Source organism: Periophthalmus magnuspinnatus, chromosome 17 (genome assembly GCF_009829125.3).
Source record: "Periophthalmus magnuspinnatus isolate fPerMag1 chromosome 17, fPerMag1.2.pri, whole genome shotgun sequence".
In the NCBI taxonomy this organism is placed as follows: domain Eukaryota; kingdom Metazoa; phylum Chordata; class Actinopteri; order Gobiiformes; family Gobiidae; genus Periophthalmus; species Periophthalmus magnuspinnatus.
In genome coordinates, this window is record NC_047142.1 from 4,875,139 (window position 1) to 4,889,195 (window position 14,057).

Here is a 14,057-nt window from a genome sequence, read left to right on the forward strand (position 1 = left end):
TATTTGTTGTTAAGATTGGCAGCCCAGATGCAAAATAATACAACCCGAATGACGATGGCGGTGCTCACGACAACTTCCGGAATAAGGTCAATAGAATACAACATTTCAGTGTTCAGTGTGTCCTCATTATGTGTATTATCATGTGCAGAATAAGAAAACATATTCATGAACTATTATTCTTGATTTGACTGTAAATCTGTAGTTGACCTTTTATTATCCAGTTGTATTTATAATATTATTCTCCAGCGTTCTTAACATAATAGAATGTATAAGTATAACTACACTGCACCAGTGTCATACTGTTTAATTAAAACTGTTCCTGCATCAACATAAATAAGATCTGACTTAACAACAAGTTGATTGTGTAAACTGCTGATGTTTGCTTGTTCAACCTCCCTGAGAATTGGTCTCAGTGTCCCCAACATTGTCAGCTTTATCGTTTTTCTCAGAGATCGATGCTCCTAAGAACCTGCGCCTCGTGACCAAGAGCTCCACCAGCCTGGAGCTGGAGTGGGACAACAGTGAGGCGGATGGTAACACTGCAGAAGCCTTGTTTTTTCCTTTGTTTGTTTGGTTTATTCGATCATTTCCAGTTTAATCTAGAACACTTATTTTTTCACTTTTGTTTTACTTTAGGTTTGCTGCTATCTCAGTTGTCTTCCCACACAGCTAATTTCAATATTTTGATGTTTTTGACAGATTTAATTGGGTGGGTTTCTTTAGTCTCTACAAGAAATTTAAGACCCATGACTCTGATATGTTGAGGAACAGTTTTCTATCTCTGTACTGGTTCAGACAGCAGTGGATTTATCCTCTGATCTATGTTATGTTAATGTCGATGTCTTTATGTAAACTATATCACGTTGCATCTCTACAGGTGGATGGATACCAGGTGGTATACAGCACTTTGGCCGGAGACCTGTATGATAAAGTTATTGTTCCACGCAATGAAGGAGTCACCTCCAAGACCACACTGACAGGTAAAGCAGATGTATTAAACCAGCGCTACTTCATACAGTTTGCACTTATGTAATGTGTTACAGGCAAAGTAGGAAAAAGATACTTTATTGTCTACTTTGTCTAGGCATTTTATAGAATTCTTGGCAAAGTTTGGCAGATATGTTTATCTTTGGATATTGCTGCAAATTAAAGGAGAAAAGCTACTTTTCTAAGATACGAGTGCATTATAGACCTCCTCATCAAACCTAAATGTAACCTGTACTATTGTTCTACTACGTTTGGACTGTGACATAGCACCAAGTAGAGATGGTACAAGGTCAAGTTTTAGTATTATGATTATTGTGAGAAAAAAAAACACCACAATTTAACAATTATTCATGATTATTGAACCCTTGACCAAACAGTGAAATCACAAATTTTCAGCATTACAGTGTGTGATCTGGTTTATGACACAAAACTTTCTTAAGGATTAAGTAAATTTGAGGTGACATAAACAGTCAGATACAAAACACTTTTGTACTCCATAATTGTACTTTTTGGAGTATAGATTGAATAGAAATGACTCCCAAGCATTTTCTAATGCCTAAAATGACCAGGCAAAGAAAGAAATTAATATTAATATTCTCTACTTTTTCTTTAGGGAAATGCCTTTAGGGATTCTATAGAATGGCAAAGTTGAGAATAATGATTCATTTGGTTCTTTTCCTGGTTGTTTCGGGCGTTCTATCACCTTTGCCTGTAACTTATGCATATTGGGCTGTGTGTTGTCATTGAGGATCATCTCTTCAGCTAAAAGTGGGCTGACAGGCTCCTGACTGTTTCTGCACAAACGCTTGTTGTCCTGCGGCCATATTGAAAGGCTGTCAGGGAGAAGGGGTCAGCTGGGAGTTTTTTCAAAAAGGCCATAGTGCTGAAAGGGCACGGCTGGCATAAGAATAGAAGCAAAAGGTCCCTGTGTTATTCAGTATGTCCAATGCAATCAATGCACTTTCTCCTTCCATTCCCTCTCCAACACCTTCCCTTTCTTCATGGGCCTATAGTATTCTTCTGTTGATCAGTTTTTGGTTGCTCATATATTTTATTCCAGCAGCATGGGGAATTCTTTAAAATGATGCTAATTTAATCAGTCATGCTGTTGGTGAAAAATCGCTGCATCTTCAGAATTTAAATGATCTTAATTTTGCTTAGTCACCAAAGTTGCGCTAAGTGGGCTGTCAGACCTCGCTTGTGTACAAGGACACACTTTGTCATACTCTCTAACTAGTGCATCTTTTCCTTTCTCCATCACAGACCTTCTCCCAGGCACAGAGTACGGCATTGGCATCTCAGCAATGAGAGGAAGCAACCAGAGTGCCCCCTCAACCATGAACGCCAGGACAGGTACGTCACAGGGGGGTGCACACACTGAGCCAATCCAAGCCCCTAAAGCGTGCTGCGTTTGTCCAGTGTCAAACTGATCCATGCTCAGGACCCGGGAAGTTTTAACATTTTAACAGTATTCTGACGGAGTGTTTATAAGACATTCTTGGGGGCAAAGCTTAATGAATCTTTACAGTTAGCCTAGCTAAACTTTGGCTTAATTTTGCTTCATGGAATATCTCCAGTGTTATATATTTTTTTTTCATAAACACGACAGTCCCTCCAGTGAAAACTGTGTTATTCCTTTTACTGATATTTATTACATTCAAACTCAGACACAAAGAGTGAAGCTTGTATATTACAGGAAGACCCAGTGCCAGTTGTGCTCATTTAAGTGGCTGGTGTTTTAAAATAGCTTCAATCCGACGACTCTTTTAAGCCCCATTTCTTCTTTCTTTCTTTTAACTAAAAAATACACTATATTCAACATGTATTTTCTCAACCAGTATTAAATGATTTGAAAACACCTCCATCTTCCAGGCACAACACACAGCAGGACATAGGTTGAAAGCAACATTTTCATCTGCTAGACCAGGTTCAGTTAAGGCTGGTCTCTTTTCAGCCCAACTTTGAAGGTGAATCTTGTCTGTAAAAAGACAGTATTTATATCATTTAGTATTTACTGTTAACTAGTGATTAAAAAAACTAAAAAAACATGTTTGTCTAGATGGAGAATTGTGCACATTATTTTAGTTGATGACAAACCGTCTGAATTCACTGTTATGGTATGTTATTCCTTATAATTTTTTTATTTATTCTGATTGATTTTTCGGTGAAGCGGAGCAGTGTAACACCAAGCTTGAGCATGAACATGATTGAACAAGTCCGGGACAGGAAGTGTAAAACATCCGTTTCTATTCACTGTGATGGACTGTCAGCTTGTATCACACTCCCCTTCTCCAGCCATTCACCGCACATTTGTGTTAACAAAATTTCAGTCTATGAAATGTCATTCAAGGTGAAAAGATGTTTACACAGATTTGTTTAACAGTTTAAAATAGACCAATATATATAAATATAGTTTAGTGGTGATATTTTCTAGTTTTAGCATATCAGTTATCGGCCTTAAATCTTCAGCACAGGCCAATATTTTGTTTTGGTCGACCTGCTGCCTTTAAATACTCATGAATACGGAATTTGCTTTGCTTAAACTGTGACTACACTGCTCTTTATAGGTTTGTGGTAAAAAAGTGCTGTGGGTAAGTTTGTTGTAAATTTTAATTACAGAATTTGGGGAAAACAATAAAAATCTTCACCACAAATCAACCCAAAAATATCATCAGACATTCTAAATAATCGATATTGGCATCGGCCATCAGAAAACTTATATCAGCCGATCTCTAGTTTAAGTTTAGTCCTCCATCTGATCAGGTTGTAAAATAAGCTCACAGTTTAACAATGAACTAAAAAAAAACTAAAAAAAACATTTTGATCGTGAAATATTTTTTATATGGTGCAATAAATTTTTCCTGATAGTATTTTAAATGTTTCCTCATAGGCCTGGACGTTCCATTGGACCTTACTGTCACAGCGTCCACAGATAACACCATAACTCTTGCGTGGGGGGTCGTCCAGGGCCCCATTGACCATTACAAGGTTACCTACATATCGTCGTCTGGCGTCACAACCGAGGTAAAAATAAATAATATAATATACTGTATATCAGAGGACATCAATAACATGCTCCAAGGATGTGACCTTATGTTGGTTGCAAGAAATGAACATTTTTGTTTTCTTGCAGCTCACTGTTCCCAAAGAAGTGACCATGGTGACACTAGTGGACCTTGAGCCTGGAACCGAATACACAATCACTGTGGCTGCACGGAGAGGCAGACAACAGAGCACCGCCGCTACAATAGACGCCTTTACAGGTAAAAATTACATAGGAAATTGGATTGAATTCGTCAAAGAATTAGCGCAAAGTAGATATTTTTTTCTTCATCACCTTCAAATGCTGCTTAAACACCATTTTCAACGTTTTCAAAAAGATACTCCTCCAGCTCCATCCAAGCTCCATAATGAACTTGAATGGATTGTATAATGAGGTGGTTTGTGGAGGTAAGGCTACTCATACCAGAAGAAAATCAAGACCTTAAAGGACTTTGAACAAGTAATTAGCCACGGTAAATTATTCTAGTCGACTAATGAGGCTTTTACAAGTGTTTTCTAATTGTGCCTCTGTTCTGCATCTAAAACGATTTGTGTTTAGCTGTAAATCCTTTTCCAACACCACCACCGGCCATTCATTCTTGTGTTTAAGCAACGGTACTGTGACTCACAATCAATACTTCAATGTTTCTCCTGATGTTTTAACAAAACAAAAAAACTGTGACCACCGCCATTTTGACTTGTACAAACGACGTTGTCATGGTGACGGGCATGCGCTAACCTGCTGTCGGATCTGTGATTTGTGTGGACGCTCTCGACTGTCATCCTTCGCTCCTCTTTCTTTTTTTCTTTTTTTTCTCGCTGGACTCATCACTGTCATCGCTGGAATCACCATCTCATTTATCTGATAATGGGAGTAGATTCTTTACCTCTTTAACCATCTGGAGCGGTCTGAGCGGAGACAATAGTGAGATGACAGATTTTAAAGAACAAGAATAAGGGAAAGTAATTGCCCATAACGCTCATGTCAACTTGTCACTTGGTCAAATTGGCAACATCTGTCACCCGGTATTGACGTGAACTCTTCCTACACGACCGTTCTCCGACTCAGAGTGTCTTGAAGGCTCCTCTGGCTTTGCTTTAAATGCGTAAATGACCTAACCTCTGAAAGAACAATAGTAAAACACATCTAAATAGTAGCCTGATCATTTAAATGCTCTTGCCTCCTTCTCTGTTATTAACACTTTTAAAAGGTCTCTTCACCCAAAGTGTTTTGAACGAACTGAGCAGCAGAAACAGTCTGACCTTCATCTGCGCAAAAAACATCTCTAGCAGTCCAGAATGTAGTTTTAGTATTCAACGGAGCAATAAAAAAACAAAAAACCCATAGGTTGGCAGTGCAATTCTAGCTCCCACTGGTGAATGTTGTCATTGTGTCCTTAGGCAAGACACTTAACTCACCTTGGCCTGAGTGTCTGTGTACACTAGTCCTTAAAGTAACGTGATTTGAGTTCCTAGAAAGTGGAAACATTTTTTATTTAAAGCTCAAATATCGTATTAGTTTCATCCTTTCTGCTACGCACGTCATAGAAATGTGCTAACAATAGTGCATGACCTTACGCTTTCAACTGAGATAAGCAATGAGGATTTACATTCAGCTAAAAATATTGAGAAATTGATGACCTGTCTTTAATCAGTCTTTCAAAATTAATCAATTTTTTTACTCAACAGAATGAATTGTGTTTTCTTGCAATCTCAAGTAATGTCTGCTTTTTGCTTTTTAATCACCATCATAATTTCAGTTACGTTTTATTTTAATGCCACATAATCTCATTATTTCTGTCTTTTATGACCAATTAAATCATTACTGGCACTCCATTGTGCTCTAACCTACCTCATCAAGATTTCACCCAAGGCCAATTTTCTCAACTGTGTAATAAAGGACCCGTCATGGCCGCCCGGACCGCCTACATCCATCACTGACTTCCTCCTTTGTCATCTTCATAACAGCAGCACATTTCCTTTTCTTCTTCTCTCACTATTGCTGCTTGTGGTCAGCTCTTTTATGCGTCCTTGGCTGACATTGAAACCTCCACTCCTCCAGGAATCAGGCCCGTAACTCACCTCTTCCTGTCAGAGGTGACTTCAAACACCGCGTTGGTGGCCTGGAGCTCTCCAGCGCCCCCTGCAGACTTCTTCATTCTCAGCTACAGCTCGGCCGATGGGACCGACACCTCCAAGGACACACTAGACGGATCCAAGACCAGGTCTCTGGTTCAGGGCCTGCTGCCTGCGACAGAGTACACCATCAGTTTAATCACTATACAAGGAGACTCTACCTCGGAGCCTATTACAGCCTCTCTCACCACAGGTGAGCGGACAGCAGCCGTCACGAGTTCAACAAGTCTCATACACTACACAGACACTTTTACCAACAAAGTCATTACATGGATCTGAAAATGATTTTATTATTCCTTTAACCAATATCACCCCTACAGAGTATCCACACAGGCTGCTGCTTTAAAATGAAGTTGCTTTTTCTGTTTAGTGGACCAAGGATTTTACCACAACAATCAAACAGTTCATAAAGAGGTTCAAAAGATTCTGCAAATTTGAGTTTCGTGTTCAGTCTGCTACCGTTGGGTTAAATATTTGGCAACACACTAAAACAAGTGATATAAATCCTCTAATAGTATATATTTACACAAATACAAGTTTTACCAATGGTGCATAGACTTATTATTTCCCTAAACTTGTCAGGATAATCGTTTTCCTTGGCACTCCAATAAAAATCTTTTCTGGTTGTTTGCCAAAGCAACTTCATAATGTTTGTTTGAAAATGAAATTACTTTGGGAAGCATATGTCTGCTAGACAGATGATGCAGTACTAATGATGTATTCTTCAACCAAAATCCATGTTTGACTATTAAGTGCTATCTCCATAACGCTGTGTGAATGTGTTTCTGCTGATGACTTCATATGCAGCTTTACAACAGTGACCCTTTTATAGAAAAATAATAGCTTTTTGTCTGTGCTGTCATAGTTTGCTGCAGCAGCTTTCACAGTCCGTTCTAAATAATAACCTCATCCTTATTAGATCTAGTGCAATTGGATGTTAAAGATGTTAGCTAGCTTATAATGTAGGTTATTTCAGTGATTGTTTTTGATATGTAGTCTCTTCTCTGTTCCCTTTGATGTAAATGTTAAGCCCCTCACAGTCTTACACCTTCATTGTAAACAGACAATGGCCCAGTTATGTCATACGTGAATGGGTTTGATGCTGCGTGGCAGCGCACAATATCTCCCTTTTGATTTCGAGTATTCTTTCATTCCTCGCACAGAAGGCCTGACTCGCAGGTCAGGATTAAACAAATAAAAAAAGAGATGCTGTTTTTTCCAGTAGAAAGAGAAATGAAAGGAGAAAAATAAAGCTGAGGAGACAAAGAGAGAAGTCACCATGGATGGATATATTAGTGCTGTGCCAGAGCCAGAGACACCTGCGCAGTTATCTGATTACTCTGCTCTTTCTATATAAGAGCCTTGGCAGCCTTGAGCCACACTGCTGTCTCCTCTCATTCTCCTGCACATAGTGATAAGCAGGTGGACCGCTCTGGATTGGGGAGGGATTTTGAGGCACTGCGCTGCACCTGTCTGTACAATATCTCATGCATTGATTTTGGAGTATTTTTAGAAGGTACTTTACAATTTCCCTTCACTTATCTTTTCTTTTTTTTTTACCCATGTCAGTTGCACAAAACAAAATTGATCTTAGTCCTAGTAGCTGCAGTAGTAGAAGGACACTGCCTGGCCAAAAAAAAGGTCACACACTCTAATATCTGGTTCCGCCTTTAGCTTTGATTACGACACACATTCGCTGTAGCATTGTTACGATTTCGCTTCTGAAACGTCACAAGATTTATTTATTTCTTGCATTGATGATGGTCAAGTCTGACGCTGCACAAAGCTTCTCCAGCACATCCCAAAGATTCTCAATGGGGTTAAGGTCTGGACTCTGTGGTGGACAATCCATGTGTGAAAATGATGTCTCATGCTCCTGAACCACTCTGTCACAATTTGAGCCTGATGAATCCTGGCATTGTCATCTTGGAATATGCCCGTGTCATCAGGGAAGAAAAAATCCATTGATGGAATAACCTGGTCATTCAGTATGTTCAGGTGTCAGCTGACCTCATTCTTTGCTGAACCTAGACCGGACCAACTGCAGCAACCCCAACCTATTTGCTTAGTTAAATCCAGGTTGCGACTTTTTTTTTTTTTTTTTTTGGCCAGGCAGTGTATATTGACATGGCAAGGCAAGTTTGTATAGCACCAATCGGACACAAAGTAATTCAAAGTGTTTTACGGAATAAGGAAGACTTTAAAATCACAATACAACAAGTCAAAACATAAATAATCACAAGTAATCATCATAAAATTAACATTAAAAGAGACGAGTGCACAGTTAAACAGAACCATTTTGAGCCTGGATTTAAACATTGAGGCGACAGTAGCTCAATTAAGTCTCCACTGACCCAGGTTGGCGGTGCGATTCCAGCTCCCACAGGTGAACACTGTCGTTGTGTCTTTGGGCACTTAACCCACCCAGTCCCAAGTGTCTGTGTACACTCGTATAACAATGTGCGTGTGAATGAGTGGTTCTTTGCGTGCCTTAAAGGTGGAAAAGCGCTGTATAAAAATGTGCATAAACGGGAGAGACATATCCGGATCGGTCGTTATAGTCGGAATTTCATCATGAACTTTCATTATAATCCATAATCTCAATTTTCAAGGTCACAAAATATTTTAGAATTACAAATATGGATTTGAACAAAGCTATGTATAATGCACAAGAACATGTTTCTGTCCTAAAGCCTGTTCAAGATAAATGTGCTTCTCGGAGCATTTGCATTCCCACCATGATGGATTCAAGCCCTGGGGTCGCGCGTGTAATGTAATGTAAATGGAATCATATAGTCAATATTGTCAGGGAATTGTTCTATAAGTATATGCTTCCACAGCCAGAGGTAAATTATAGAATTACTTTCCTACTTTTCTGTTGTGCTCTTTTGTAAATTATACATCCGCGATTACATAACAACTGCTGAATTCTATGCAGGAAACGTTTAATTAGATCTGAGCTTTGAATTATAAATGGGACAGCTGCTCATTCAGATTAGCAATTTTCTCTTGAACATAAGATCAAGGCATTCCCCACTTTTCTTTTTAAGTCCTGATTTCTTGTCCAGCTCTACCCCATTTCTATTTAGCACAAGGGACCTGATATCTTTTAATTACTGCATTAGCCCACATTGTTTTGGCCATAACCTTTCCGTCGTCGCTCTGTCCGTCATCTCTCGAGCCACATAAAACAAAACGCGAGCAGCAAGGGACTACTCACCAGACATGGCTCCCTCACAAACCTATTGCCTCTCATTGTGTTCTTATGGCTGGATGATCAGGCTTTTCTTGCAAAAAAATTCAACCACTTCCTGAAATACATTTGCACAATCGTACTTACACGAAGCACAAGGTTTGTTTACGTAAATGGGATGATGGGGGATTAAAGGTGTAGAAAAATATCGAGTACAGATAAAGTCGTCTTAGCGTTCAAGAGGAATAAGTCTTGGGATTACATAAATTTAAACTTTTTCGTTCTACTCCCATACCAGCACTTTAATTAAGTCTGGAAAATTCGTAGTTCCTGGTCTGTTTTGTTGTTCAAACCAATAATTAACTGTCAACTCCTGGACATTTTCCTGGACATTTTCACATTTTTCGTCACTATATAAACATTACTTACTGCGCCTGCCAAGTTTACGTTATCACTTTATTATAATATGCATTAGTTTGGATATTATTTGGCTCTTCTTTGTCCTCTTCCAGGTACAGACCCACCCAAAGTGCTGCTGGTGTCTGATGTGACGGAGGACTCTGTAACGCTTTCCTGGATCACACCACTGGCTCCTTTCAAACACTACAAACTTTCCTACCTGTCTGCCCAAGGTATCATACACATTCAAGTATCAGTTTGCTGTTTAAGTGGATATGACATGTCACTAAAACATAGTTAACACAGTAATTTGACTTCCTGGTTACACGGGGAGCAGATATGACATACACCAGCAGTCAAAGGTTTGGATACACCATCTCATTCTGTGTTTTTTCTGTTATTTTTACTTCTACATGTTGTTGTTGGTTTTTTTTCTCAAGCCCCTGAAGAAGAAAGACTTTGTGGTTTATATGAGTTGAAGAAGTGGAAAGAAGTGAAGCTATTTTTTATTGTTTTGTCCATTTTATGATGAATTTATAGATCCTTTATTTGATTAAATGTTCACGCTGTGCCCTGATATGTTCTGGTGTAATGATGACATCAACATGAAATAGTTGTTTAAATTTAATGTTTATAAGTTGGCATCATGTCTGTGTAACGTCTGGAAGAAGCAGCAGATGAGTTTGTTTAAATGAGTCTATTGGTGTTTGTGTTTTATTGTATTTTGTTAATGGCGTCTTATAAACCCATTAAAGGGATCGGCATTATTTGTATGCAAGACACAATAATAAAATAGATTCAAAATCATGTTAAAACAAACAGAATACACCAGATATATGAAGTAAGATATATGGAATTATGGAGGGAAAAAAGCACATTCTGCAAGGCTGTCAATCAAACCTGTCGCTAACGCTAGTGGGAGCGACCTCGGGGAAAGAAAGCAGCTGATTTGTCTCTTATTAATGTTCATATCTTGAGTTATGGTCGCAATAGTGAAATAAAAACCCCAGGATCATGTAGAGTTGATCAATACGAACAGCTTAAGATCAAAATGACGAGCCTGACAGCAACAGATACAGACAGAGGGGCAACACTTTTGTTATCTAAAGTTTGGAGTCAGAATCGATGGAGCCAGAAGCGCACCCATAATCATTTCCTATTTCAAAAGTGGCAGCTAGCACATTAGCTATGTCCATTTATATACTGTATACAGTCTATGAATTCTGTATATCTTGCTTCATATATTTGATGTCTTTCATATGAATCTAAAATGAAGAAAGTAGTAAAAAGACATTGAAAGAGAGGGTGTGTCCAAACTTTTGACTGGTACTGTATGTAGAGATAACACCACTGCAACCATTTTTGCGAAGTTAATGGTTAAACTGACAGAAAAAAATGTGACTGTGATTAAATTGTCCATGCATTTTATACGGAATTTTCCATGTTGATGGCAGAACAGGGTACAGTTGTCACTCGCTATAACGTGGTTAAGCTTTCGCGCTCTCGCTTTTTTGCTGATTTATTTAGTACAATTTTTCATACTTTTTTACATCGTATGAACGTGTATTGTGTTCTGCGTCCTGATTGGCTAATTGACTGCAGACCATTGTCCATCAGTCTCCTCCGTGCCGTGTCTCTTGTACAGTACAGAATGTGTTCAGACAAATTTACATAAATGTTGGATCGCAGTGTGACTCTGAAGTGCTGTATGTTTGCTAAGTTTTCTCCCCGACAAAACCCACAATGTTGATGAAACGTTCTGCACCGATAAAGGCGCCTACGAAGGTTTGAACTTTGAGAGAGTTTAAACGAGAGAGAAATGTGAGAAAATGTTAATGCCTGTGTGAGAAAAGTGTATAAAGTGTGTGGTGAGGGGTTTTACCGCTGCATAACTTATAGAATAATTGTAAAAAATAAAGCTGATACTTCGCGGATTTTGCCTATTGCGGTTTATTTTTAGAACATAACCACCGCGATAAACGAGGGACCACCGTATTCAGTTTTAAAACTCATCCCTACTTTCCGTATTTTTGTATTGTATTCTTTTCTTAACAACTGTACAACTTTAAAACTATGATAAATATTTACCACAGACACTATCCCACCAAGCCAGGTAATAATTTAAAAACACAACAACATGAAAACCTGTTATGTTCCCTAAATAGCTCTAAACTCACATGCTGTACACACACTGGCTCCTTGGTGTGATTGTGTTCTCATATGTGTCGTTGTGTGGTGCAGGCCGGGAGGACAGCATGGTGATTGACAGTGATGTGAACAACTACACCTTGTCCAGTCTGTTCCCAGCCACGGAGTATGAGATCAGTCTGACTGCTGTCCGTGACAACCAGGAGAGCAAAGCGGTTAGCACATCTGTGTTTACAGGTAAGCAACGCATACTATTCAATTGCTCACAAAATATTACGCACATATTTACGTTCATTTTTGTTACTTTTACTGTAACAAGAGCGTAGCGTAGGACAGCCGAAACCCCGCTATAATTAATATCTTCTCCCTTCATACGCATGCACCTCTGAACGCCTTTGTCCTTGTTTGGACTCCACTGCACTTCATTAGCGCTTTCCTTAATAGCCTCGGTCTCTGAACTTTTAAGATAGCCTTGAAACACAAGTTTGAGAACCACACTTTTTTATCATTTTCAGATAGCTCTAGCCTTTGTGGAAGCGCTAAGATTAACACACTCTCCTGGCACTGTATGCATAATCTCCAGTGTGAGAGATGAGGAGCAAGCAGGAGAGCTTTGGAGAGGACAGGACAGGAGGGAACCGGAGAAAAGAAAGTGTTTGCATGCCAATGAGACCTGATTCACCGAGAGCTGCGAGGTTCAACCATCCAGCCCAGGGAATAAGATGCAGTAAAAGTCCTTTTCTCTCACTTTCACTTAACTCCTCGGAAAATGTTATCTGCTTTTTTAACAACCCCAGCACACTCAGCAAGAGCAGAGGCGCTGGGACTGTAACAGCTTGAGCTACTTTAGTATCAGCCTTGTTAGAAATGGTTAATAGCATTTTCATTATAATATAAAAAGCATGACAAGGGACATGCTAATACCATTTTTAAAATGACACAAACAGGGGACTGGAAGAGTAATCCACTTGGCAAAGGATGTAATGGCTTGAAAAACAAGGCCTTTGTTATTCATTTTACAGTCATGTAGAGAAGGACTGAAAATGAGAGAAGTGTGTTTTATTGTGCTCATTTTAAAAGGAAATGGTATGAAAGAGAATTTGGTGAGGCTTGGAGCATTTGGTAGTGCTGGGCAATATGGGCAAAAAAGATAATTTCTTTACGCACTGATCAAGCTTTTCAGTTCATTTTATCCTTCCTCCAGACCAAGTGCTTCTACAGCAAAAGTCAAACCTTGAACCAAACTAAAGAAGCGCTGTCTGTTTTCTAAACAAAATATTTTAGTTTCCTTCAAATCATATTTGAGAGCCCTCAAATTTAGGTCAAATGAGTAAAAGTGAAAACATGTATTGTATCTGAATATAGTTGATTAGGGGACATTTATTGTATTTTACTGCTAATGTCAATGATAAAGTGTCTTATAATGTAATCGTAATGAAATGTGGCGTTTAATGTTAAGATTAATGAATTTGTACATGATCCCTGACAAATAAACAAAGAAAGAAAGAAATAAGATGCCACAAAGCACCTGCATCTGTATCTACCCACCGTACTGTAATTACCCCCAACTACTAAGTTTCAAATGACATCAGAACATTCAATAGGCCTGTGATGGTTAATACAGATGAGGGCAGCTAAAATTAATAACGTTCATGTGCAATTGTTGTAATATAGTGAGTTAATAGTTCTAGTTACTGTTAGAAATAATCATTGGTGAGATTGCCCGGACAGATGGTTGGATATTTCGTGGAAAAGTACAATATTATCATTAGGAAAAACTGGTTCTTGACCTCCATCTGGGAGTATGAAATCATTACATTTGAGAATCTAAAAATTACTAGTTATTCTAAAAAGTCTCACTCCGGGCTAGAGATGTAGAGTGCAAAAATGTCATGTAATCATTGTTAAAAAATAAAACATATGAATGAAAGTCCACTGCCTGCAGCAGTGAAATGCAAGATCAATATCCTGCTTTGCAATTAACAAGATAAAAAAAAACTGCTTAAATACATAATAAATATCTGAAAATGTCTTCTGTAACCGCGTTTTACCACATACAGTATAACCTGACACCCTGCCCTCTTGTTTTTTGTTCATTACGGTGAGGATTTAGACCTTTAACCTTTCGTATCCTCATACCAGGCTTCAATTT

General features: G+C 38.7%; 1 protein-coding gene across 1 annotated transcript in view; it reads left to right on the plus strand.

The window, feature by feature from the left end:
• LOC117385508 (tenascin-R-like) overlaps window positions 1-14,057 on the plus strand; it is a 69,207-nt gene that overhangs the window by 15,243 nt on the left and 39,907 nt on the right. The window contains 8 exon segments of the mRNA XM_055228576.1: window positions 432-530; window positions 876-980; window positions 2,251-2,340; window positions 3,878-4,011; window positions 4,121-4,250; window positions 6,092-6,358; window positions 9,871-9,990; window positions 11,999-12,142. Of these exon segments, the coding sequence (XP_055084551.1) occupies window positions 432-530; window positions 876-980; window positions 2,251-2,340; window positions 3,878-4,011; window positions 4,121-4,250; window positions 6,092-6,358; window positions 9,871-9,990; window positions 11,999-12,142 (1,089 nt within the window).